Source organism: Mixophyes fleayi, chromosome 5 (genome assembly GCF_038048845.1).
Source record: "Mixophyes fleayi isolate aMixFle1 chromosome 5, aMixFle1.hap1, whole genome shotgun sequence".
Classification (NCBI taxonomy): domain Eukaryota; kingdom Metazoa; phylum Chordata; class Amphibia; order Anura; family Limnodynastidae; genus Mixophyes; species Mixophyes fleayi.
This window is the reverse complement of record NC_134406.1, coordinates 224099096-224127012: the sequence shown is the minus strand read 5'-3', so window position 1 is coordinate 224127012 and position 27917 is coordinate 224099096. Positions and strand designations below refer to the sequence as shown.

At 39.0% G+C, this 27917-nt stretch overlaps 1 protein-coding gene across 1 annotated transcript in view; it reads right to left on the bottom strand.

Annotated features, from left to right (window-relative positions):
• Window positions 1-27917, bottom strand: part of RP1 (RP1 axonemal microtubule associated) — a 195451-nt gene that overhangs the window by 151547 nt on the left and 15987 nt on the right. Inside the window, exon 2 of the mRNA XM_075214421.1 lies at window positions 5030-5687. Within this exon, the coding sequence (XP_075070522.1) occupies window positions 5030-5687 (658 nt within the window). The remainder of the gene's footprint in view (window positions 1-5029; window positions 5688-27917) is intronic.

Sequence of the window (27917 nt, the reverse complement as noted above, 5' to 3'; positions counted from 1 at the left end):
GAGGGCAAAGACAGCATGGCAGAGTGTGAAGGAGACAAAGACAGCATGGCAGAGTGTGAAGGGGGGGCTAAAGCAGCATGGCAGAGTGTGAAGGGGGCCAAAGCAGCATGGCAGAGTGTGAAGGGGGGGCAAAGCAGTATGGCACAGGGTTATGAAGGGGAGCCAAAGCAGCATGGCACAGGGTGATAAAGGGGGGCCAAAGCAGCATGGCACAGGGTGATGAAGGGGGGCCAGGAGAAGGGGGAGCAAATCAGCATGGAGAGTGCAGTGTGATCATAAGGGGGCACAGCATGGTGATGAAGGGGCACAGTAATGTGTGTGTGTGTGATGGCACAGCATGTTTGTGGTAGGTGGTGGCTAACTAATGGGTGTTATTTTGTTTGTCGGTCTGATGGTGGGGCAATTTAATTTTATAGTGGGGACTATTGATTTAAGATGGGGTGGTTTGGGGGCTATTAATTGAATGTGGGGCTGAGTTTGAGGAGCATGAGCTCTATTTATTAAATGTGAATATTAATTATTTAATGGCAGTGAAGGTTGCAGGAAATGGGTATATTTACTATACGTAAATGCCATTAATTTATTGCTGGGGCTGTTTGGAGGGAAGGAAATAGGTTTATTTATTAAATGGAAATACTATTATTTTAATGTTGGGGCTGGAGGAAGGCCTAAGTATTAATCATGGGTCCTATTGATTTAATGCTGATGCTGGTTGGAATTTTCTAAATGTAGCCATTTTTTTTCCAAATAGGGCCCCCAACATCACAGGATCCAGACAAGCCAGAACTAAAGAAACCAGCAGCCACAGGTGGTGACAGTGAAAGAACAGGTAGGAGAGAGCAGGACAGTCTGTCAAATGTTTTGATTCTAGTGGGACAATCTGCCCAATCTAAGGGGCAGGTCAAGACTGTGTACTCTTTATATACACACTGCATTCTTTATATACTACACTATGGTGCTAGCTGCCCTTCATGGGCTGACCATTTCCCCTAAAGTATCTGGTCTCGCCTCTATTATGGCTGGCCACACCCCTTCTGGTGGGCCCCTAGTGTTGCAGTCCCCCAGTGGGCCCTTCATGCTCCAGTCCAACACTGTCTTAAAAATTCTCCCTGTGATCTTCTCAACACAAACATAGAAAACATAACTAACATTCTTGATTTGTGGTTTTATATTACTTATACACCACAGTTTACTTATGATGGGCAAATAGAAGCAGAAGCTGTTTTTTTCATATTTGTGACATCACTATGCTTGTTAAAGTTTATTAATTGAAGGAAGGTGGTAATTAATAATTTGTCTACACTATCAGTTGCGATGCAATTAATACGCAACATAATTATTGTTGTAGTGACATTTAAATATGTTTAACATGTTTTATATCTTTTAATATAAAATATAAAGTGGTGAAGAGGCTAATTAATGTTTCCAATATTTAAATTATATCGAGTTTGATATCAATCTGTTTGCAATTTCTTGAGAACGTTTCCGGTACTATTTATGTAGCATTTGCACATTGCGAACGTCAGTTATAAATATTATCACATTTCATACACCAAATAGCAAGTCCAGAGATGTCATAAGAGGACCGGTTTATACCGGTATATAGGCGGGAGCCTGTGGAAGGACACCTGTTCACTTCAAGGAACCAGAAGAATCAACCAATGGCATTTCGAGTTATTGGGAGGTCATGACGCATCAACCTATGATTGTGGACCTTAATACTTCTTAATGAAAGAAAGCCAGAGAGTTGCCAAGAGTGGACAATCTGAAGGCTACAACTCAATTTCTAGAAAGATTGATGTTTCTGTTTTCACTGTACATAATGTTATTAGTAGGTTTAAGGCCCTTGGAACTGTAAGCCAACCTCCCTGGAAAGAGAGAACTTGATTGAAAATTTCAGCACAGGATTGTGCAAAAAGTGGAGAAAGCACCTGCCAAGCAGATTCAACGTGACCTTCGTACACAAAGAAAGACAGGCTCAACCATTCGTCACCAGCTCAATGAAAGGAGGCCCTTGAGGGTCTCACTGTTGAAAAAGAGACATAAGAAAGCTGGACTTTTTGATGCTTGGTGCTTTTAGTCGCAGCACATCGTTCCTATGTTTACAGACAGAAGAATTAAAGGATCCCCTACCTTACAGTCAAACATGGAGGGGTAGCTGTATCTGGCACTGGGTACCTTGAATGTGTGCATGGCATCATGAGATCTGGAGGTTACCAGGCCATTTAACAGAGCAATGTTGAACCCAGTGTCAGAAAGCTGGATGTCTGTCAAAGGTCATGGGTCTTCAGGACGACAGTGACCCCCAAATTGAAACTGGACTGCAATGAATCCAGATATAAATCCCATAGAACATATGTGGAGAGAAATAAAAGCAGCACCTTCAAATCTGTGAGAACTGGAGAAGCGTGCACAAAAAGAGTGGACCAAAACACCAGTACAGAATTGCAAGAAGCTCATCCATGCCTATAGGAAGCTATTAACTGCAGTTATTTTGACCAAAGGCTGTGAGACCAAATATTAGGTCTGGGTTGTCAACAATTTTGTCAATGACATTTCTTTTCATTTTTTTATTTAAAAGGATATACCATATTAAACTTGAGAAGAGAAAGACTTGTGTAGACTAAATACTTTTGTTACGTTCACCTTATGTTTAGAGGGAATGTTGAGTTATTTTAAAAAAGTGAAAGGGTGACAATATTTTTGGCCACAACTGTATCGAGCATCCAGGTTCCATCAGACCCAGCATATAATAACCAGCAGTGCTGAATGTATTATCACTAATATCCAACATGTTATACCTATCAATGACTACCATGTTAAAACCAGAAGGCACACTTGCCCTTCAAAATTAAAATTCATGGACTCCACATATAAAAAAACATTAACTAACTCTGTCCTAATAATTATTGAAACTGTAGTTCAAAGTATATACAATATGGAGAACACAGAACCTTCTCCTCCACTGATCCATAACTACAGACAAGAAAAACATAGTTAATTATTACACATGACATCCATGTGCAGTATACAATACCATATGCTCATGTTATATTCTACCATCCAGTCCACCATCTCTAATATGTACATCCAGAGATATAGTTACTTAATTACATAGTTAGCGATGTTGAAAAAAGACCCAAGTCAAAACAAACCCCCACCGAGGAAAGTGGCAATTTAGTCAAACAGGGGTAAAAATCCTTCTGGACCCCATCCATGGCAATTCATTACCAGGATGAGACAGACCCAGTTATGCTCTCATTAAAATCACAGAGTCCATTTGCTCCCACCTCCCCTAGACTCAAGATCCCAGAAAACTATGGGAGACATCGGGTGGGGAAGGGGGCACAGGCTGTGATAAAGATGGGGCACAAGCTGGTATGATGATGGGGCATAGTTTGGTATTGTGTTATGAGTCACATTTTGATATAATGGCAGGAATGTAGGTCTGACATTTTGTACATGCTAATTAGGTCACCTCTAAGAAGCTTTTCCCCCTAAAATAAACAAACCCAATGCATCTAGGAGTGGCTGTGGGTACAATAAAAATAAAAATGCCAAAGCATTGAGTTAACAGCCACAGAAGCGACAGATATCTCCCTTGTGGACAGATCGGACTTGCAAAGGGGTTATAATTATATTTTATACTGGCCATAAGGCACAATTGAATACTGTAGCCAACTCACCGGGCCGGATTTATTAAGGAAAGTAAAAAAAATGAGTAACTTTGCACCTTGGCATAACCATTTTGCATTGGAGGGGGGATGTAAATTTAAAATGTGATGGCAGATTTATAGTTGGGGTAGGGCATGTCCTAGATCATCTTTAAAATTCAGTGTACAAATAAAGCTATCAAGTATTTGTGTGCTACATGAAGAAACAGCCAGTAATTAACTTATGTGTAAAATTATAAACTAATTTGCACCCCTTGCATTGTAACATCCATTGTCCAGTAGAAAACTTATTTTAAGAATTTTTTGGTTTACTTTCCTTAAAGAATCAGGCCCTCCATGTCTTCAAGTGTTTGTTAGGAAATGTAACATGTGCAATAGTATAAAATAAATAACTTGTTGACAGGATATGTAGGAATTTCTCACTGCAATATATATTTATTTACGCTAACATTTCTATTTGTTTGAGTTGCAAAATATTGAAGAATCTCTTTGCCTTGGATTTTTTTATTTTTGATAAAGTATATTGAGGTTATTATATACAATTTAGCTCCCTGATAAACCAATGTTGCCAGGGCTGAAGTTTGAAACAAAGGGGCCCAGAGCAGAAAAAGAATATGTGACATTTAATTTAAAAATAAAAGCATTAAAAGGAAAACAAAAAACAAGCACTCTAATTGATTAAAAGTGTATGTGATAATAATAATAATAAAATACGATGATATAACATTACATTAGAAAAAATCCATGATTCCACTCCAAAACCAACACTGGATTGCTCACTAGCCATTACCACTCAGTTTAAAAAACTAAAGTGAGACTGATGATCCTTCTATGAAAAAGGAGAAGTCCAAAACCCCCAAAAAACTAAAGAGTTTAGCAACTGAAACTCCAAATTGAATACAGATTACCAAATGTCAGTGTGGTTTTAATTAGAATAAAAAATCACACCATTTTAATAATAATGTCTCATAAATGCACAACAACTGTAGCACATGTTTACTTAAATAATTTAGAAATATTAATTAAAACTAAGGTTAAACTAACATTATAAATTACTTTTTAGCCTCAAAATGACTTTGTAAATTATTGTTTACATGGAAATGATTTTTAAAATAATTCAATTACCAGTCTTTTAATGCCACTGTTTAGAATATGGACTGAAACATTTTAACTATGAATTTTTTTTTAACCTAATAAACATTTTAATTTAGTATGGTTTTAAATTTACTCTATTTTAATATGTTGATATTATTATGCTTACTGATTTCAATCAATTTTCAATGTATGTAACTTCTATAAAATAATATATTTGTATTAACATTTATTTCTATACCCCATAATATGTGTAGTCTTACCCTCCTTCCATCAGTGCTGTATAGTTTGAAAACCGGAAACTGGAAGGCCTCTGAGATTTGGTCCAGAAATGCTTCAAAGCTTTGTATAGACTTCTTATTCAGTACTAGATTATGTTTAAACTCTTTTTCTCCATTTTTGTATATGACAAAGTTCTTTGAGCTTCCAAGTACAACAGTGTTTTTTCTTTGGAAAGGTGCAACCTCGTTTTGTCGAGTAAGCTGCGTAGTTCGACGACGTGCGCTGATTGGTCTGCTGCTCTGCCACATTAATGGTTTCCTACTCGCTCTTTCAAGGTTTATTGGCTTTACCTTTCTTTGGTGGGAACAAATGTAGGATTTACCATCTTCGAGTTCCTCTAGAGAGGTTATGGGATGTATGCCTCGTGGAGTTGTTATATTCCTAACTCCAAAAGGCAGAGGTACTTTTTTGGAGAGGTTGTCTAGCAATGCATCGAATGTCTTGAAAGATCGGTTGGTTACAACCATTTTTATTCCATTAAACCGTGGGTCTCCACTTTTGTAGAAACATATTCTTTTGGTGAAACCAGGACCTGTCCTTCGTGAAGGTCTAGTAGAAGAAGCTTGTATGCTCTCTATGGAATTGTCTTGAGCCACCGAAATGTTGGTAGATGTAGTTTCACTCATTTTTGACAGTAACCTAAAAAAAAAAAAACAAATGTTATGAAAACATATAGTCTATTTCCCTTCTATGGAACCAATATAAAATGTACGGTCAATTAGATCTGATAAATTACTAATGTTTTTGCATTAAAAAAATTCAGGCTACTGGGGTACTTGTATAAAGTCACAATGTTCCTATTAAGTGTTTCACAGAAGCTGCTGGATTTTAGGTGACCTAATATGTTGCTGTAAGGAAATGTATACACCAGCCACTCAGCACTGTTCCAACATTGCAGTGGCATTATATTGTACTGTTCTCAGTATTGGAACAAGAGCAAATAATCCAAGAGCAAAGTCCATTCCACATCTTTAAAATAACTGTTTTTGAGACATTATTATGGCAGCTTCCAATCAGCAAAAGCTGAAATTGTATAACTAATGTCAACATCTATATAAAGTTGGACAAACACGGGCCTTCCCTGCAACTCGCTATGAGCACTGAATAACAGGACCAATGTCCGATTTGGCCACACATGTCGTAGCTAAATTGGTCGAGATCCAGATCTTCTGCCTTGTTGGCCGAGTGGTTGGATTACTTCAAGCATGACTGGGGCCTGTTAGAGTAGTCAAACATTGACCACACACACAGGCCGATGACAGTGATTTGCAGTAATTTCCTGACCCGGTTTACCTCCATACTGATAATGATCCCATTGAATTTGATCAGCAATCACGTTCATTTTTGTGTCACGGACGCTATGATATTAGGCCTGTTGCCCAATATTGCTGTAGTCTGGCAGGGTATATCAGCATTACCAGTATTAGTAAGTGGGGCTGAGGGGGATGCTTGATTTTCTTTAACTTCTGTCGGTGTATGGTAACTTTTAGATATTACAAATGTCAGTAAACATCCTATGACATCGTAGCATTTTAACAATGATCTTCTTTTTAATCTATGCTTTGACAGACTACTAAAGTTGTAGTTCTCAAACATCTGTACAGCACCACATTGCTTTTACTAGTGTATGTGGTTAATTGTTGAACAGACAATGCAAAATGTTGGCTGCTTAGGTTGCTTTTCTCAGAGTTCTGTAGCATCTTCCATTATTAAAACACACTGTAATTGTTCTTGATAACACTGATGCAATCTTACTTTCACAATATACTTCAAGAGGACTCAGCCAGTAAACATTTCATGCATATTAAACACGCATTTCCTTTCTACTATGCATTCAGCACTAGAAGCTGATTTAATTGAAATACATACCAGCAATTACCAACAGTTTATAGCTGGCTTTTAATTACAATGTAAGCATGTTTAAATAGATCGAACTCAACATTGTGACTTTACGAAGTCAAGCGCAATCTTCTGGGAATGATACCGGTTAAAAATTCATGGCTGTCTGAAGACAAATATAAATATATATGCAGAACACAGATGACATTCGATGACATCATTTCATGGCTCGTTGTCAATGATCTCCTAAACTAGAACCAAGACACCCTAATGAATATACTTTGTATTATATCCTAGTCAGTGACTGTAAAGCAGGGTTTCTTTAATCCCATCTTCCAGGTTAATTGACAAGCAACATTTCAAGACATAATTAATTACTTTGGTTAGTGATCAATATAGCAGTTCATTTACTGATTTCCTGTTAACTAACGGAATGGTAAAGTTTTCAGTGCCATAGTATGGAGTGTAATGGAAAATCCTGCATCATGTGTAGCTTTGCACAAAGTAGGATGCACATTGTATAATGCTCTCTTTACACACAATAGGAAAATACTAGAAGATTGAGCACAGAGAATGACAAATAACAGGAAACTGTCTGTTTTACTGAGTGTCCCTGATGATCTGTACACATAAGTGTGTGGCCCTTTTATAAATATAACACCTTACATATTTATGTACTCCTGGCTATTACAGGAAATGCAGAGGTAGTAACTAACCACGTAACTGTTTCTTTTCCATTGCTCATGCCATGGTACAGGGGCATCTTAACACCATTATGGGCCCCCGGGCAAAGCAGTGCACCGGGGCCCATACATATATATATATATATCTATATCTATATATATATAGATATAGATATAGATATAGATGTATAGAGATACAGATATATAGAGATAGAGATAGATAGATGTACTTGCTCGGTGACCCTTGAAGGTTTTTTTTTGCAGGTTTTTTTTTTTGCAGGATTATTTATTCTAATTAAGAGCCCTGCATATGGGGCCCCCTTGCCCGTGGGGCCCCCGGGCACCTGCCCATCGTGCCCAATGGAAAAGATGGCCCTGCCATGGTACACACATAGAACACCCTACATGCACTGAATCTAGACACAATGGTAACCAGGGATACCGAGAAGTTTTGATACCTGTGTATTGTGACATAACCCCACCGTTCCTCACAAAGTAATAATTGATAGATTATTCAAGGCCAGGATTACGAAATTGGTAATTCCTTCATCACCTTGGTGCCCTTATTAAGGTGTGTACTCATGTGCAGTTATACATTGTATCAACTTAGTTAATATGCTCTGTGTTTACTAGTTGGTGCATTCTACGTCATTGCTTGACATTTAGCTTTTAATATGCATCCATCTTAAGTGAATTACCTATGCCATATTGTAAAGCATCACAATTGCCAGGCACCTTATCAATGGCCCTGCGCAAACACATTGGGCCTAATTCATTAAGGGAAAAAAAGGAAAAAATGAGTAACTTTGTACCTGAGCAAAACCAAGTTGTTTTGGAGGGGAGCTAAATTTAAAATGTGAGGACAGATTTATACTTTGGGTAGGGCATGTCCTAGATCAACTTTAAATTTCAGTGTAAAAATAAAGCTATCAAGTATTTGTGAGCTACATGAAAAAAACAGCCAGTATTTAACTTATGTACAAAATAATAAATTGATACGCACCCCTTGCATTGTAACATGGTCTGTCCAGGAGAAAACTTACTCTTTTTCTTGTTTTCCTTTCCTTAATGAATCAGGCCCATCATCTATAATATAAATGTCTAGTGGCGTGTGTTAGTCTGTCTGTCTGTCTGTGTGTGTGTGTGTGTGTGTGTGTGTGTGTGTGTGTGTGTGTGTGTGTGTGTGCGTGTGTGCGTGTGTGTGTATGTGTGTGTGTGTGTGTAAAAAATAAAATCAAGCTGCAGCGCCACCTGCTGGGTGGAGTTATACACTGACCTACTAAATTCTTAGTGTGTGTGGGGAAAAAAATTCAGAAAGGGCTGAAATTTGGTATACTAAGATGTTTTTAATTTGTTAATTTCATTTGTTAATTGTTAAAAGTGTTTATAAAACTTAAAAAAATATATATATATATTTCTTGAAGGAGAAGTGACAGTTGGGAGTGGTTGGTGGTTGCCGGGGGTGACAGTGTGGAGTTGTTGGTGGTTGAGGACTGGGCTATGGCCCAAATGCATGACAAGAACCTTTTTAACACCTTAAGTAGCTTGATTTGACTAGAATGCATGAGTATCATGCACGGGTTAACTTGTGTGTTATCAACTCACATAGGTGGAAACTTAAACAGTGTAGTAACCCATAGCAAGCAATGAAACGCTTGTTTTCATTAGTCTACCTTGCACTAAACTGTTTAAAGCTAATTGCTAAACTCTGGGTTACAGCACTGAATTTGTATCCAAGTTAGTAAAATGACCCTCACTATGTGCAAAATATACAGAACCATCAAATCAATTATATATTTTCTATGCTGATGTATAAATATAGAAACCTGTTACAACACTCATTCATTAAAAATATATTTTTAATCTAACCATCATTCTGAGTAATCAAAACACATGCTATGCCTCACAATGTATTTCAATTGTAACACTTGCAAAAAAATATTCTTAAATATTTGTTACAAATAAAGAAAGCAATCACACAACAAATATTTCTGAATTACATTTCAAATAAATCGCTCTCTAATACAAAATTGTCAACACTCACCTGCCATTTATCTTGTCAGAAATACTGGATTTAGATTTTAAATTGCATTCGAAAATTCCGAGACATCCAGGTATGGTGTAAACAGCTCTGATACCCAAAAGCTATGAGCAGACCTGACACTCAGGACATCAGTATCAATTTGCCTAATACGGTTTTAAAGCTAATCACTGGAGTCAAATTAGGGAAACCAGGCTTACAGCCGCCATTCATAGATTATGCTCTGTGTCATTTTTTCTCGACACAAGAAATGTGTACTGTAAATTTATATTTCTACTATTTGCACTGACATAAATAGTATTCTGAATTGACTGGATCACATGTTGGAATTCATAATTAAAATAAATTTATTCTGGTGTTAAAGTCCTTCATTTTCTATTCTACTCTCACTGTCATTTTTGTAGTACATTTTATAAAATAAAAATAATATTTTTAGATAATATAAAGATGTAGTAAAACATATCATAATAAAGTAATTAATTTGATATTTTCTGGGGGGTGAACGCCGCCATTGCATAAAGCATAATAATTACCCGACTTACCAGATCATCTCTCAGATCAGCCAAAGCTGAGGGGGAGAATTTTTTCCATTTAAACTTTTCATAGGCCGTGGCCCTTTAGCCTGTCCTCTTTAGAGGTAATTGCTGTATTTGACAGTGGGGAATATCAGGCAGGTTAATGTACTTGAGCAACAGCTAATCAAAAAGATATTGAAATTGAATGGACCTGAGTCATAGCTAACCAATCAGATGCCGAAAGTGAATGAATTAGTCCACAGCTAACCAATAAAATGCAGCTTGCTTTGGTCTGGAATGTCCAGTCTATTACTTGTCTCCCAGCAGATTTATATGAATTATAGCAATAGGCTTTGTAAATGACTTTATTCTAGATAGTGGTCCTTCAGGAAGGTAAGGGTTGCTGGGTTGTTAGTGATGTTGACAAGGTTCTTCTAGGGCTGTAGTGTAACATAAGAAAAAGAAAACATAGCAGCTATTCATTGTTAGAAACTACAAGTTGAGTTTAGAGAGAAGATAGAAGATGCTGCTGTCATTAAATAGGACCATGTCACTATTAAGTGTGTCCTGCAACAAGCATATACAGTCAATTTCAAAACACAATTAATGTTCACAGCGGAAATTACATTGTAACCAACCAAATTGAACGCTGGAGAAAATTACCATCATTATTATACAATTTAAAAAGCTTTGACTGCTGGAAAGAACCTGCTGACATTTTGGTTAGACATATCTGTTATCAGATGCTGTTCGTGCAGCTTAATCTGTACAATGAGACATACACATATGGCTGCCCTTTCTTGTTGCCAGACCTATAATAAGATTTGTAGCTGCTTTCCTTAATCCGGATTACAGAAGATTTAATTGCACTGTGGCGTAATCAAGTACTTGGTATCTCACTGTTACATTTGCAGTATTGTAGAGTACTTATATATATTGTATTATTTCATTCTGTTGTTCACATTAGGTGATCTTATAATAAAGGTATGCAAGTTTGCATATTTGTTTATTTTTTTCTTCTTGTTTCCTTTCATGTCTTTTTATCATCAGTTAAACATGGAAATAATGTATATGTTATTTGTATGATAGCTTGCATAGGCATAAAAAGTAGGCATGACTTTATGTGGTTTGGATGATTCGTATGCTAAGTGCTTTTTTCACTTTCAATCACTGGTATCTGACAATATGTGATATATTCAGTTGGGCTAAAAAACACTAATGTATCTTAGGTCTAAGAGCTGAAAGAGGGCAAACTACTCAGAATGTGTCACTTGTTATTAATGTGAAATAAGGTTAGACCATAGCGACTGATAGAGTAAGAATTATGTGGGAGGATAGGTTATTGTATCAGGTGTCCAACATCAGATCCTGATAGGAACCAAAGGTAGAAACCCAATAATTACTATTACTCCTAGGACTTCAGATTTCACACACACACACACACACACACACACACACACACACACACACACACACACACTCATTAAGAGCTGTGATCGGGACATTATTTGGTTGAAACAAGATGTTGCGTTTAACCAATAGCCAATAACAGCACATTTATATCTCAGCTACATATACATATTTGCCAGCACGTTTAAATCGTGTAAATAGCATGCATATGGAAAACAAATTACATTAAATGTCTATATTAGAACTACACCATATGGGCAAAAGTATTTGGCCACACCTCTTAATTACTGAATTGAGACCCATTTCCACAGGTGTTTAAAATCAAGCACATAGCCAAGCAGTCTTGATTTGCAGATATTTGTGAAACAAAATGGGTCGTTCTGAAGAGCTCAGTGACTTCAAGCGTGGAACTGTGATAGGATGCCATCTTTACAATAAGACGTTTCTTGAAATTTCATCATGCTGAATATTCCACGGTCAACTGTAACTGATATTTTTAGAAAGTGGAAGCGTTTAGGAAGAACAGCAACTCAGCGGAAGACCACATAAAATCACAGAGCCGAGTCAGAGACTGCTAAGGTGATGTTGATGATGATGAAGGTGCATGGTGCTTAAAAGTGCCAATGCCCTGCTGATTCCATAGCTGAAGAGTTCCAAACTTCCACTGGCATTTATGCAAGAACAAAAACAGTGCAGTGGTAGTTTAATGGAATGGGTTTTCATGGCTTTGCAGCTGCATGCAAGCCTCATATCACCAAGACTAATGCCAAGCATCGGATGGAGTGGTGTAAAGCACACCGACACTGGACTGTGGAGCAGTGGAAACGTATCTGTGGAGTGATGAATCACGCTTCTTTGTTTGGCAGTCAGATGGGTGAGTCTGGGTTTGGCGGATGCCGGGAGAACATTACCGGACTTACTGCATTATGCAAACTGTGAAGTTTGGTGGAGGAAGGATAATGGTATGGGACTGTTTTTCAGGGTCTGAGCTAGGCCCCTTATCTCCAGTGAAGGGCAATCTTAATGTTTCAGCATACCAAGTCATTTTGGACAATGTTATGCTTCTAACTTTGTGGCAATAGTTTGGGGAAGGCCCTTTTCTGTTCCAGCATGACTGTGCCCCGATGCACAAAGCAAGGACTACAAAGACATAGTTTGATGAGTTCGGTGTGGAAGAACTTGACTGACCCGCACAAAGCCCTGACCTCAACCCCATTGAACAACTTTGAGATGAACTGGAACGGAGATAGCGAGCCAGGCCTTCTCGTCCAACATCAGTGCCTGACCTCATAAATGCTCTTCAGAATGAATGGGCACAAATTCTCACAGAAACACTCAAACATCTTGTGGAAGCCTTCCAAGAAGAGTGGAAGCTGTTATCGCTGCAAAAGGGGGACCAACTCCATATTAAAGTATATGTATTTGAATACAATGTCATTACAGTCCCTGTTGGTGTAATGGTCTTTGAAAACTCTATATTTTTTGTTTGTTAAACAGGACACACATCACATATAAATGCAACTGAAAGCCTCAGAATTTGCATACACTGGACATAACAATAGCCACCACTGATTGATCCCAATATTACATTTTTATTTTCAGTATGCATGCAATATGTATATCCCTATTGACACCACTTATGTCACATGGCTCATTGTGCAGTGTTCTGTAATGGAATGTATCCATGTCAGTGAAGGCAAATTAAACATTATATGATGATGACTCCAAACAAGACGCTTGTCTAACTTCAAACTCAAGCTCGTACATTATAAAGAATACTACTATAAAATATAACGAATATTAAAAATCACCTCAGAATTCCATGTGTAAGAGCACTCAGCCTGCAGTCTAAAAGTAAAGTATAATGTACTAACTATTGTAAAATACAAGAAATCACTAAGAACTTTCTGCAGGCTGATACTTTTTCATACTTGTCAACTCTGTGGTGTTGGCATCTGTGAGATCAAGGGAGGGAGTGTGGTGGGAGGGTGAAAGGGGGCAGGGTGGGGCAAATCGCATTATTTTGGCCATGCTGCTGTGAAGAAATCATCTTTTTTGTCATGGTGGGTGGGCCACAATGACGCAAATCGCATCACTTTGGTTCCTAATGGGCAGGATGCGGGAGACACACAAAGGATTTCTGGAGTCTCTCGGACATTTCAGGACAGTTGTCAAGTATGGTGTTTTTATATGATTATGGTGACTTGTAATATTGTATGTATTTTATAGTCGGGGTACATAATTCTCATTATAATTTTGTTTTAAGCTCATGGTTCTATTTTGTAAAGATTAACTGCAAGTGTTGTTATCTGCAAACGATAGACCACTTTTATTCAGCCGCAGTGAAAAAAAGCATTTTCTTCTTTTTGCAGTGTCTTAGAAAAATGCCTACTTGACTTATTTACATAAAAGACATTGGCTTGGTGTATTCATTATTGTATACGAAACACATTTATATTTTATATAGTAATATTGTTTGCATATCTTTTGCATATGTATTAAAATTTTAAGTCTAGCTACTTTGTTTGTGGGAAGAATTAATTTCAATTCCTATTCTTTTAACTACATTGCTGTCCATCTATTTATGGCCTTCACTGCAGTTAGCAAAATCACAGCTCAATACATATTTTATGGTGTTTTGTTTACTGTATGAGTGATCACTTTATACGTGCTAGAACAGCAGTAACTGTGTAGCGGCTTTGTTCTCCTGTAATGAAATAAACAGATAAATAGAACATACAGAAAAGAACCTGCTCTGGCAATGTGTGTGATGTGAACAGAACAACAATAAACTTCATAGGATTTTCAAAATTGCATTTAACAGTCAAGGTCAACCTGGAATAATCATTCACGTTGAGTATGACAGGACAATAGAGGCTGTGCTCATAGGAAATAGGTGGGTATTATGTGTGCACCTCTCAATCTCAGCTGATAAGACATTCCTGGGACTTCCAATAAATCACTTAACACAGCAACAGAAATGGCAAATCTCTGCACACATATATTTAAGCTAGTTGCCACCAGAAAATAGCAGGGTGTGGAGAGTGCCTACATGATTTTCTCAGGGAATTCAAGTTAGCAGTATAGTTCGCAATGACAGAAAAGAGAATTCACACAACCACCCTGCATTTTCTTGAAATTGGAATTAGACATTTAAAAATTGCCTTTGTTTAGATTGTGCATTTTACTTTATCTATTATCAATTTTTATAAACCTCAAACATAGAATAAAGTATATTAAAATAAGTTGAACCACAGCTACTGCAATACTTATTTGAGTTAAAATGCTGCATTTATATTGGCAGGTCATTCTTGTGGTCGTTTGGTATAACCCGTATTCTGATCATTCGGACCACGTCAATGACAAAGCCATACTGCATTATTTCAGCTACAAAGAGTCATTGTAAGCACTAACAATTTTCAGTCACACGTACAGTGCCATATATAACTCTTACTTGAAACCCCCTTTATTTTGGTATTTGTCTAATACATTAAAAGGGTATCTCTAAAATGTCCACTTTGCTGTCAGATTTACAATAAGATATAATATTTGATTATTTGGTGACAGGCCTGATTCACAAATTAAAAATGTTTGTATGTATTTAACAAATTTGCACAAATTTCCTATTCGGTTGAAACAATAAAGTCATCTCTGCCTGAGAGTGAGAACCAAAAAGCGACTTAGGATTTATTTTAGCATTATGGTGCTTTATGGTGTTATATAATGTTGCATTGGGCAGTATGGTAACATGAAAGCATTATGAGGCTATGTTGTAGTGTTATAGAATTATACTTTTGAGTATGGAGTTGTACTGTATGTGATGGACATTGGGCTCTATTTGAGGTACTGTTGGGTCTAATCTGTAAAGTATTTACTTTTTTAACATGCAATAAATATTAAACATTTGCATTCATAAGTACATTATATGGACAAAAGTATTTGGCCACACCTGTTAATCATTGAATTGAGGTGTTTCAATCAGACCCGTTGCCAGAGGTGTATAAAATCAAGCACCTAGCCATGCAGTGGAAACCTGTTATGTGGAGTGACAAATCACGCTTTTCTGTTGGGCAGTAAGATGGGTGACTCTGGGTTTGGCGGATGCCAGGAGAACGTTACCTGCCTGACTGCATTATGTCAACTGTGAAGTTTGGTGGAGGAGAGATAATGGTATGCGGCTGTTTTTCAGGGTTTGGGCTAGGTCCCTTATCTCCAGTGAAACATTTAGAGGTTAATCATATTACTAACTGATGCTACCCTATCTGTCAGATTCACAAGGTGGAGTTGGTGATACCTTCCAGCAGTTGGCGCTACTGAGTACTGAGGCGCGGAGTCTAACACGTTCCTGGTTTGCACCAGGGACCCCCGCAAGGAGGTATGGACTTTGCTGCAATGGACGTGTAGGTCACGGCTCTCAGTATCAGTCAGCTGGCGAGGTAACAATTGAGGCAGCGGTGATGGCCCACAAGGATGCAGGATGGAAGAATAGTCAGCAAGCCGGGTCAGAACCATATATAAGGAAATAGCCGAATTAGAAGCAGGAGAATGGTCAGGAAGCCAGGTCAGTACCAATAATCACTCTAAGCCAAAATCAGGAACCAAAGGAGAAGTCAAGCCGGGGTCAGAATCCAATAAGCAATATCACAGGAACAAATGCTGGAGCAAGACATACTCTGGCAAGCAAATGGCCTCAGTAAGTTCCTTAAATAGAGGAGAGAGATCCCCGATAGGTGAGTCAGCCGTGCTGAGGGGTCCATACAAATGGTAGGTGGACCAATCGGACAAGGTAGGAACTTTTTGTCCGTCTGTACGTTCCCCGCATGTGTTACAGGATATTGGGACTAAGATAAAATCAGGAAAGAAGTGTGCAAAGAAAACTGTGGGAAACAATCCTTTACTGAGTGAAAAGCATTTAAAGTGTGAGTTGTGGCACCAATGATTGTAAAATCAGCTGAGAATTGTTTCATCAGAGCCGAAAAGAGGGAGCAGTGTGTGTTACATGTGTGTAATATGTAGAGATGGGCGGGTCCGGTTCTCCGAGAACCGAACCCACCCGAACTTTGGGTATCCGAGTACCGAGCTGAGCAGCTCGGTACTCTCCCGCCCATTCCGAATCCAAATCGAGGCCGAACGTCATTGTGACGTCGTCGGATCTCGGGACTCGGTTCTCGCGATACTTCAACTTTATAAATACACGCCTCCACAGCAATCCATCGCCATTTGACAGAGGGAGAGAGCAGGGTGTAGTCATAGGCTAATTAGAGCAGGGACAGAGAATACCATATTGTTCTTGCAATTGCTCTAACCAAAATCGCTAGTGCAGAGAGGAGGATAGAGGTTTATTATTTTTTCTTCATATTTGGCACTCCCCAGCGCTTTTGGGGTGTCCCCCATAATTGTGCATTAATATTTCTGGCTGTCAAAAGTCATATCTGTCAGCAGTATCTACTCAATAATTTTTAGCACTCCTCAGTGTTTTTGGGGTGTCCTCCCTAATTGTGCATTAATATTTCTGGCTGTCAAAAGTCATATCTGTCAGCAGTATCTACTCAATAATTTTTAGCACTCCTCAGTGTTTTTGGGGTGTCCTCCCTAATTGTGCATTAATATTTCTGGCTGTCAAAAGTCATATCTGTCAGCAGTATCTACTCAATAATTTTTAGCACTCCTCAGTGTTTTTGGGGTGTCCTCCCTAATTGTGCATTAATATTTCTGGCTGTCAAAAGTCATAACTGTCAGCAGTATCTACTCAATAATTTTTAGCACTCCTCAGTGTTTTTGGGGTGTCCTCCCTAATTGTGCATTAATATTTCTGGCTGTCAAAAGTCATATCTGTCAGCAGTATCTACTCAATAATTTTTAGCACTCCTCAGTGTTTTTGGGGTGTCCTCCCTAATTGTGCATTAATATTTCTGGCTGTCAAAAGTCATATCTGTCAGCAGTATCTACTCAATAATTTTTAGCACTCCTCAGTGTTTTTGGGGTGTCCTCCCTAATTGTGCATTAATATTTCTGGCTGTCAAAAGTCATATCTGTCAGCAGTATCTACTAAATAATTTGTAGCACACCTCAGTGTTTTTGGGGTGTCCTCCCTAATTGTGCATTAATATTTCTGGCTGTCAAAAGTCATATCTGTCAGCAGTATCTACTCAATAATTTTTAGCACTCCTCAGTGTTTTTGGGGTGTCCTCCCTAATTGTGCATTAATATTTCTGGCTGTCAAAAGTCATAACTGTCAGCAGAATCTACTAAATAATTTTTAGCACTCCCCAGTGGTTTGCGCTCAGAATGGATTCAAAGCAGTCCACATATGATCTAAATGAGCAACCAGGTTCTGTCACCAGTCCTGATGTTAGTGTTCCCAGTACGTCATCTGGCCAAGGCGATGTCAAACAACAGAGTGTTTTCAAATTAGTGCAAAAAACAAAAACCCAAAAAAATTTTACTGTATTGAAGCGAAAAAGAAGTGTAACTGAGCAAAAGTTAAGTGACGATAAAAAAAAAATTGCAAGCATGCCATTCTACACACGCAGTGGCAAAGAGAGAATGAGGCCTTCACCTTTGGCTATTAGTGGCAGATCCCAAAAAGTTACCCAGCCTACAATTGGTGCACAACTACTGTTACGCGTCAAAGCCGAGCTGCAAGATAACAGTGAGGCATTACAGGAGAATATTTGCTCTGATTCACAAATGACAACAATCCCTGTGGAGAGTCCATCCAACAGTGGGATGTCTAATCGTGACCATTCTGTTAGTCTACCCATAAAGAAGGGCCCTTTCAGCAGTTCTGCTGATGTGTGCCTGAACAGCCCGAGTGTAGCCGGTGATACACCAAGTGAGGATGACACTTTGTCTTTAGAAGAGGATGTGGGGGAGATTTGGGTATCCGACGATGAGGATGCGGTTGATTGTGTAAGTCCTGCAGCAGTGTGGCACCAGTGGGAGCAGTTCTGGCATGTGAGGTTCTGGCACCAATATGCACTTTCCAAACACAAGCAGGGATGACGCAGGGGGCAGACCACAACAGTTTGACATCTGGGCTGGTTTGAAGGATTTGTCAAAAAAATGTGTGACCTTGACCATAATTCCAACCAATCCTACTATTAACATGCAAAGGATGGTGGAGGGCCTATCAGGGATTAAACTGTATTTTTCATAATTTTCACTAATAATGTTTGGGTGTAATATACACCCAAAGACGAGTGCTCAATTGCTAAGAGTCATTGATGGAGAGGAAGACAAGCAGGCTTGTCTGTAGAATTTGCAGGCAAATTGTGCTGCGTTATATAGGTAACACCCAAAGAGAAGAGCTCCATTGCTCCATTGCTAATTGTAATTGCTGAAATAGAAATAATAGGGCTGACAGTCTTGGTCTAAATCTGCAGTTACATTTTATTGTACCATAGCTCATTGCGAAACTGGAGAGGTGGCAGGGTTTAGTGATAATCTTCCTCCAACAATACTAATTCATCCCAATATCCCAATATCATAGAAGTCTGTGTAGTATGATGTAATTGCTGATAATGGCCTTCCAAAGGGAATGACTAGTTGATTTTAGGGCAGAGCTGTCACGGTTTTTGGGCAATTCTTTTACAGCACAGCAAATATCAAAATGTTTAGCGGACTCATCTGCATCACCACTGGGTGTCTTGGGAAAGCAATTTCTTTTATTACAAGCAGTTGCCAGAGAAACTGAAGGAGAAGACGTCCCAACAAGATGTTGATAAGTCTGGGATCCTTGCAAAGAAAATTAAGTATTTCATCTACAATTAAAATATAGTTAGCACATTTACTTTGTTTTATTGCACACTATAATTTTATGTAGCACCTTTTCAAAATCTATTATTAAGGCAATCACTTGACTCAAGCTAACTGTGTCTGCACTTTCTTCACAGGTAACTACTTCGCTGGACTAAAGTATATTCCCCTCAAATGCTAGTCTTCTTGCAGCTGCTGTATTCTCCTACATGCTGTTGCAGAAACCACAAATTGACCCTAAATGTTTATGGACACAAACAGCATCTCCTGCATGTCATTTTTCAAAAGTTCTGTAACACCAAGTTGATAGTGTGTGCAAAACAGGAAATGTGATGGAATTCAGCCCCGCTGTAATGCTGGACCAATATTGGGGTCGTAATCAGAAATGACATATCCTCAGGAGACTCCAAGCAGGATTAGCCATCTTTCAATGACATCCCTTAGTTTTTGGAACAGTTTGTCAGCTGTATGCCTCTTAGTGAAGCTGCTGATACACAGAGTAGCCTACTTCTCAAAAATGTGATGCACCTGGGTACATGCTGCTGCTGTCCATGCTGGGGAAGGCGAAAGACCAACCCAGTGGGCTTTCACAGTCATATAATCTTTTGTTTGCCCAGTTCCGCTTGTACACATATCTGTGGTTAAGTGTACAGTGGGTAGAATACCATTTTGTCACCCAATAATGACATTTTTAGGAACTTTCCGGTACAGGAGAGAATAAGCTTTTCTAGTAAAATGGTATAGTGATGACATTTGCTAACAGGGACATAACACCTCAATTAAATGTCTTAAACCAACTGTATTAATAGTGGACATTGGACACAGATCTAACGCTAGCATAGTACCCAGGGCGTCTGTGATCCGCTTTGCGACTGGGTGACAGGTTTCATTCTTGCTTCCTCTTGCAGAGGATTGTTTACTTGCCAATTGTTGGGGGGGAAGATTGCAGGTGCTGGGATGTAGATGAGAGAAGGGAGGTAGATTATGCTGGAATGCTTGTTGTTAATTTTTTTTTAACCAAAGTTTCTGATTTTCCCAACAGTTTGCCAATAACTCGCTGAAAAATGACGAAACATGGATGAGGATCCCAGATGGTTAAGGTCCCTACCTCTACTGAGTGTGGCTTTCAAAATGTTACAAATGGATAGACAACTCTTGCCAGGATTCGTGTAAAAATAATTCCACACTTAAGAGGTGGATTTTTGGTCTTATGCCCAGGCATGACAATGGCCTTTTTGTTATCACTGGCAAGAACTGCAGCAATTTTTCTTTTCAAGTGTATGAAAATCATATTGTGACATAGGAGGTGTTCAAAATTGAATAAAAAATGACTGGAAATTAGTGTTACTGAGGTTAATAATAATGTAGCTACAAAATAATACCTAAATTATGTTATTTTAGCACCAATAAATGTAATTTTTATAACAAATTGCAAAACAAAACCAAACAAAACCAAAACCAAAACCAAAACACGCAATGGCGGTTTTGCAAAACCAAAACCAAAACCAAAACACGACGGTAATCCAGATCCAAAACCGAATCCAAAACCAAAACACGGGGGTCAGTGACCATCTCTAGTAATATGGATGTCTCCATATTGGATTTAAGTCTAAACAAGAAAAGGAGCATCTTTTGCAATGTGTTAAAAAGAGAGATTACCTGTCTTGCTGAGGAAGGATAAACAGAAATGCTCTTACTTGAAATCATATGTGTTAAGTCAAGTTAAAAGATACAAGTGACTTTGTTATCATATTCTGCATTCTGCTATATTCATGCATATCAGCCCCGTAGACAAAGAGTGGGAATCTGCATCTGTACTAGTCTTCACTGGAATTAAAAAAATGAATTTATATGTTTATTGCGCAAATGCCATTGTACGACAATAGCTAGTTAATTGAGAACAGATTGCATGCAATAAAATTACAGTGCTATGTGCGAAAGGGGTTTTGATGGACCTGCTCTAGTGAGATTAAGTGGGTCAGAGATACCTCTTAATACAACGTAGTTCGGCTGGTGGTAAATGTGCTAATTGTGTTCAGTGTTTGTTAATGTTTAAAGTGTTACTCTTATCCTACCCCTACCTTTAAAATATTGTTTGATAGAAAGAAATATATTTTAAATAGTAAAACTAACAAAATCTTTAGTAGACCACATCTTCACCAATGATGTGCTAATGTGGCTTCTAAAGTCCAGTTCTGTGTATTGCTCCTTTATGTGTGTGTCTCTGGTGGGGGGCAGAGGCTTCCTTAGTCTAACTCTACCCCACGAAGACCCTACTGAACCTTGACTAAGGTGGAGGCACTGCGCAAGAAGGAGGTAAAAGTTTATATATACGGAAAAGACACACATCTGTAAACACACCTAAGTGTGAAAAGGGCGTGTGATCAACAGAATCTCAGAAGAAAGAAGATGCACCGTGGGAGACCATAGCATCAGTGTAAGGAGCAATGTGAAGTCCCATCCTCTATCGCAAAGGAGGGGGAATTTCGCATCGCATTGCAAGGTTTATTAAATACCTGCGATACTACATTATGGATGGCAGTGTTATGATGCAATAGATAATGTTGCCTATTGCAGTTCACTGAGCAGAATTAGTAAATAGAGCCCTAAGTACCCAACCATACATTTACATACTGATCGGTTTAACTTTTTGTCTTAAATTAATCATGAGAGTTACTTTTGTGTGTCTGAATGGTTTCTTACATTTATTTGTGCACCAAGAAATGTGCTTTTCATAAATGTGCAAATGGAAAGTGTACTTTTTCCCTCTTGGCCTGCACATCCATGCATATAACAGATAAATGGGTAATTTTATGCAGAAGTAGGTGTATGATGGCACAATACAGCATGTGCACTGCACTTTTGCACCTTCACAGATTAGACAATGTAAACAATGTACAGTCCACCTGCAAGACTGTTCAAATGTGTTTGCCAGTCTTGGAATTCAAGTAGACCACAGATTACCCTTCTGGCTTCTGGTTTCCAGGCTTTCAGGCAATCGTCACAGGATTCGCCGGCGGTGTCCACCACAATAGGGGTTTTATACAGTTGTCCTCTATGTTAGTCTTATAATGTCTATGTCTGAATAAATATTATAGATTTACATATTTTTATCCCTTTCTGGTCTTATATGCTTTGAAGTTTTGCTAGTGGTGGTGGAGTTCCTGCTTCCTGGAAAACTTTGCCAGTGTTTGTGAGAACACGGTGAAGGACTATATGGTGTCTGATTGCTTTTCTATCATTTACAGAACATTTGCACCTTTGCATTATTTAGTTATTAATGCCTGGAGATATCTAAGCTTGTGTTAAGTCATGCTTGCAGATGCTCTAACATTTAAACACTTTCAAAATTGAGGACCTGACATAGACTATCAGTGGGATTTGTTTCTGATGCAGACGTCATTAGACATTGGGTTAATAGGTTCAAAAGATGCTCTGGCACGTGTCAAGGTAACTTGGGAACTCCATCAGTCCAGATCTTTCGAGGCTCAGAAGATGTAAGTTATTCTTTTATTCAAGCAGTGATTGTATGGAAAAGGAGAGAGTGCCGGTGTCATGTAGTTAACACTGGAATTATCACTGACTGGTATTAGCGCAACTAAACAGGGACGCGCGGAGTCTAATGCTACCCCGGTGTTCACCAGGGACCCCCACAAGGAGGTTATGGACTTGGCTGCGTGAGGTGTGCAGTTCACGGTTCTTCCAGACAGTCACCAGTGAGGTGATGAGAGAAGAACAGTCGAACAGTCCGGATCAGAACAAAAGGCAGCACAGTACAACGGAGGTAACCAGGAGAGTAGTCAGGGGTCAAAACCAGAACAAGCAGAGCAGTAACAAACAGAATCCACAGGGAAGGTCAATAACAAGCCGAATCAAGAACCAAGTAGCAATAGAACAAACAGGAATGCTGGAGAAGGGTGAACCAATACTCTAGCACCCTAATGGCACCAGAGGGAGGTATAAATAGAAGGAAGTGCCTCTTGATTGCAGCCTTTAGTCTCAGCAGTCAGAACACAGCTGACCGTCGACAGGCTGAGAATGACAGCATCTCGTTGCCTAGAACGGGATGCGAGGTGTTGCGCATTCGCCAGATCCCAGAAGAGTGTCCGATTGAGAGAAGAGAGGCATCTGTCTCCGGTATCTATAAGGGATGCAGAGTCAGCGCCTGACAGCCGGGAGAGGAACACTCACAGGACTTCCATCTGGAGCGGAGGGGGAGATTGCTTAGCGGAGAAACTCCATTTCTTCTTTAAGTCTGCCCCTCCCCATCACAGGCCAAAATATTGTATTTGTACAGATCTTTTTCTAATGTCAAGTGGTTAATATTTTGTTTGCCTACTTGAGGCAGCACAGTGCTCTCATTGGAGAGAAATGTATGTGCTCTGAGCATATATCTGCTTATCCCATCAAGTGTTATAATATTAAACATGGGTTTGCTTTAGGTAAATTTATAAATAGTCATGTGAGGGATTTCTATAGATAGCTCTAATATGGAGGCCTGATAAGATGATTCATGTTCTGCTACTGGAACCTGCTTGGTGAGAATATTCTCAGGCCAACGCTAGAACGCCCCTTCCCTGCCCCATCTCGCCTTTCTAGACCTAGACAGGCGGAAGGGCCGCAAGTCTGCACAGGTGCCTAGGCCTGGACATGCGCAGAGTAATATCACGCAAGATAGGCTATACAAACTGGCGTATGTCCTGCTATGAATCAGCCCCAATATGCTTAAGAAAGAAAAACAGCACAGCATCATATTTTTAAGAACATTTAAAATTAATGTATAGTGGAAAATGGAGTAGTAGATAATGTAATACAAAATTAATTTTGGACATTTATAGATGAGCTTGCTTTTTATTTCTCATTTAGATTTGTTTTATGCTGCAAAACAAAGTTCAGAGTTTGTAAAAACCACCTGGCAGCCCTTGACAACAGTATTGTGTCAGAATTATAAGCAGCGCACAGGAAGACTCAGCTTGGCATAAACTGCTCACGTGGCCAAACTTGTTTGCTTGAGAAGTTTACTAGTAGACGTTTCTAAGGACTTATATTAGCAGTGATTTGTTAATGTCATTGGTGAGTATAAAGCAAATACAAACAGAAGTGCTGCAGGATTGCTATGGTGCTAGAGATAAATAATTCATACTGAGGCTTAGAAGTACAGCGCTTTGTGTAAACCTTGTTGGCAAACTTCATTAATCTTGTTTACATTTGTCTATGACATGTATGATCAGCCTGGATGCTAAACAGAACATTACAAATCATAATTTGCTTGTGACATGTTCACTAAAAAGCAGGCACAACTTAAGCAGTCGTGCTAAGCCATTCTCGTATAAAATTCCTTAAACTAGACACAGGGATAGATTTTTCTATTTTTCTATTCCAAGCTGCCATCTAGCAGTATGTGGTAAAAAGGCGAGTTAGTGAAAAATTCTACAAAAACACTGTTAGTAGATGACTTATCTCACTAGTGCTCAGAATTACAAAAGTCGCTGATAATGGGTGTAGCCCACGCTCACTGGGCCCCATAACAACATTTAGGGGGGTTATGCAGACAAGCACCGTTTTGAATTTAATTTCTGGAAGTGAAAGCCCAAAGGAGCCTACACTGCACATATGCTGCCCTCTGCGCATGCTCCAAGGTACACAACAGGGGCCTCCGAAGCAGGTGGACCAGTATGGCCATGCCCTCATCCCCAATAGGCCCATAGCAGCTGCACATGCTACTTCAGTGGTAGTTACTCCACTGACCCCGATCCTGACAAAGCAGATACTGCTTCTTTCTTGCTGAGAAATTAGATGCTTTTATACAATGCTATTACACGCCCATAGCTACCAGCACTTCTAAGTAGTGTCCAGGGGCACAGTGCCGATGAGATAGGATTGTCTAACTTGGGCTTAAATGCACTGCCTTGATGGACCTTAAAGCACTACAATTCCTATTATGACATGTTTGCTGAATTTGATTATGATGTCATTGTTTTGCCTTTGAGTACTTCTGCTCAATAAATATTAACACATAAAGAGAAGATGGTAATAATCCAACGTGCTGAAAAATATGAGTTTTCGTGCGCAGCTGGACAGTATTGAAACATAGCGACATTTCTCAGGATAAATCTTTAAAACTTCATACTGTCCTTTGAAATTAGGGACAGTTGGCAACTATGCACAACCATATTGGCGCTGGAAATCATGACTGTTCTACATATATCTAGACTATTGGAAGATATTGAGATATACAGTATGTACACTGTGTAGCGTGAAATGACCCAAACCTACAGAAAGGGCTAATATTGTTTATCTAGAACAGAATATTACAGACATGGCATTCTATAACATTAAATATAACAGGGTAGTCTCTATGGTCACTGATGCCCTTGGGATCCTTTGTGAGATCTTCAGCTCTTCTGTTTAGTGGGTCATTTCCCTATCATGCAGTTACAGATTGGTTGTGCTATGCAGCTATCAGAGTTTCCACATGGAGAAGAGCTTTTCTCATCTTATAAAAATCAAAGTAAAACACAGCACTTGCAACAGAGTGTTCAGAGAAGCTTCTTTTGGTTGTGGAGTATCCTTGTAATATGTTCTAGGGATGTGTCCGCCAGAGCTTACTGTACATAGCTAAAAGCAGTAGTTACATTGTTTTTCCAATTAGAGACTTTATGGGGTATATTTACTAAACTGCGGGTTTGAAAAAGTGGAGATGTTGCCTATATCAACCAATCAGATTCTAGCTGTCATTTTCTAGAATGTACTAAATAAATGATAGGTAGAATCTGATCATTTTAGTAACTATTAGAGATGGGCGGGTCCGGTTCTCCGAGAAGCGAACCCACCCGAACTTTGGGTATCCGAGTACCGAGCTGAGCAGCTCGGTACTCTCCCGCCCATTCCGAATCCAAATCGAGGCCGAAAGTCATTGTGACGTCGTCGGATCTCGGGGCTCGGTTCTCGCGATACTTCAACTTTATAAATACACGTCTCCACAGCAATCCATCGCCATTTGACAGAGGGAGAGAGCAGGGTGTAGTCATAGGCTAATTAGAGCAGGGACAGAGAATACAATATTGTTCTTGCAATTGCTCTAACCAAAATCGCTAGTGCAGAGAGGAGGATAGAGGTTTATTATTTTTTCTTCATATTTGGCACTCCCCAGCGCTTTTGGGGTGTCCCCCATAATTGTGCATAAATATTTCTGGCTGTCAAAAGTCATATCTGTCAGCAGTATCTACTAAATAATTTTTAGCACTCCTCAGTGCTTTTGGGGTGTCCTTCCTAATTGTGCATTAATATTTCTGGCTGTCAAAAGTCATATCTGTCAGCAGTATCTACTAAATAATTTTTAGCACTCCTCAGTGCTTTTGGGGTGTCCTCCCTAATTGTGCATTAATATTTCTGGCTGTCAAAAGTCATATCTGTCAGCAGTATTTACTAAATAATTTTTAGCACTCCTCAGTGCTTTTGGGGTGTCCTTCCTAATTGTGCATTAATATTTCTGGCTGTCAAAAGTCATATCTGTCAGCAGTATCTACTAAATAATTTTTAGCACTCCTCAGTGCTTTTGGGGTGTCCTCCCTAATTGTGCATTAATATTTCTGGCTGTCAAAAGTCATATCTGTCAGCAGTATCTACTAAATAATTTTTAGCACTCCTCAGTGCTTTTGGGGTGTCCTCCCTAATTGTGCATTAATATTTCTGGCTGTCAAAAGTCATATCTGTCAGCAGTATCTACTAAATAATTTTTAGCACTCCTCAGTGCTTTTGGGGTGTCCTCCCTAATTGTGCATTAATATTTCTGGCTGTCAAAAGTCATATCTGTCAGCAGTATCTACTAAATAATTTTTAGCACTCCTCAGTGCTTTTGGGGTGTCCTCCCTAATTGTGCATTAATATTTCTGGCTGTCAAAAGTCGTATCTGTCAGCAGTATCTACCAAATAATTTTTAGCACTCCTCAGTGCTTTTGGGGTGTCCTCCCTAATTGTGCATTAATGTTTCTGGCTGTCAAAAGTTATTTCTGTCAGCAGTATCTACTAAATAATTTTTAGCACACCTCAGTGCTTTTGGGGTGTCCTCCCTAATTGTGCATTAATATTTCTGGCTGTCAAAAGTCATATCTGTCAGCAGTATCTACTAAATAATTTTTAGCACTCCTCAGTGCTTTTGGGGTGTCCTCCCTAATTGTGCATTAATATTTCTGGCTGTCAAAAGTCATATCTGTCAGCAGTATCTACTAATTAATTTTTAGCACTCCTCAGTGCTTTTGGGGTGTCCTCCCTAATTGTGCATTAATATTTCTGGCTGTCAAAAGTCATATCTGTCAGCAGTATCTACTAAATAATTTTTAACACTCCTCAGTGCTTTTGGGGTGTCCTCCCTAATTGTGCATTAATATTTCTGGCTGTCAAAAGTCATATCTGTCAGCAGTATCTACTAAATAATTTTTAGCACTCCTCAGTGCTTTTGGGGTGTCCTCCCTAATTGTGCATTAATATTTCTGGCTGTCAAAAGTCATATCTGTCAGCAGTATCTACTAAATAATTTTTAGCACTCCTCAGTGCTTTTGGGGTGTCCTCCCTAATTGTGCATTAATATTTCTGGCTGTCAAAAGTCATATCTGTCAGCAGT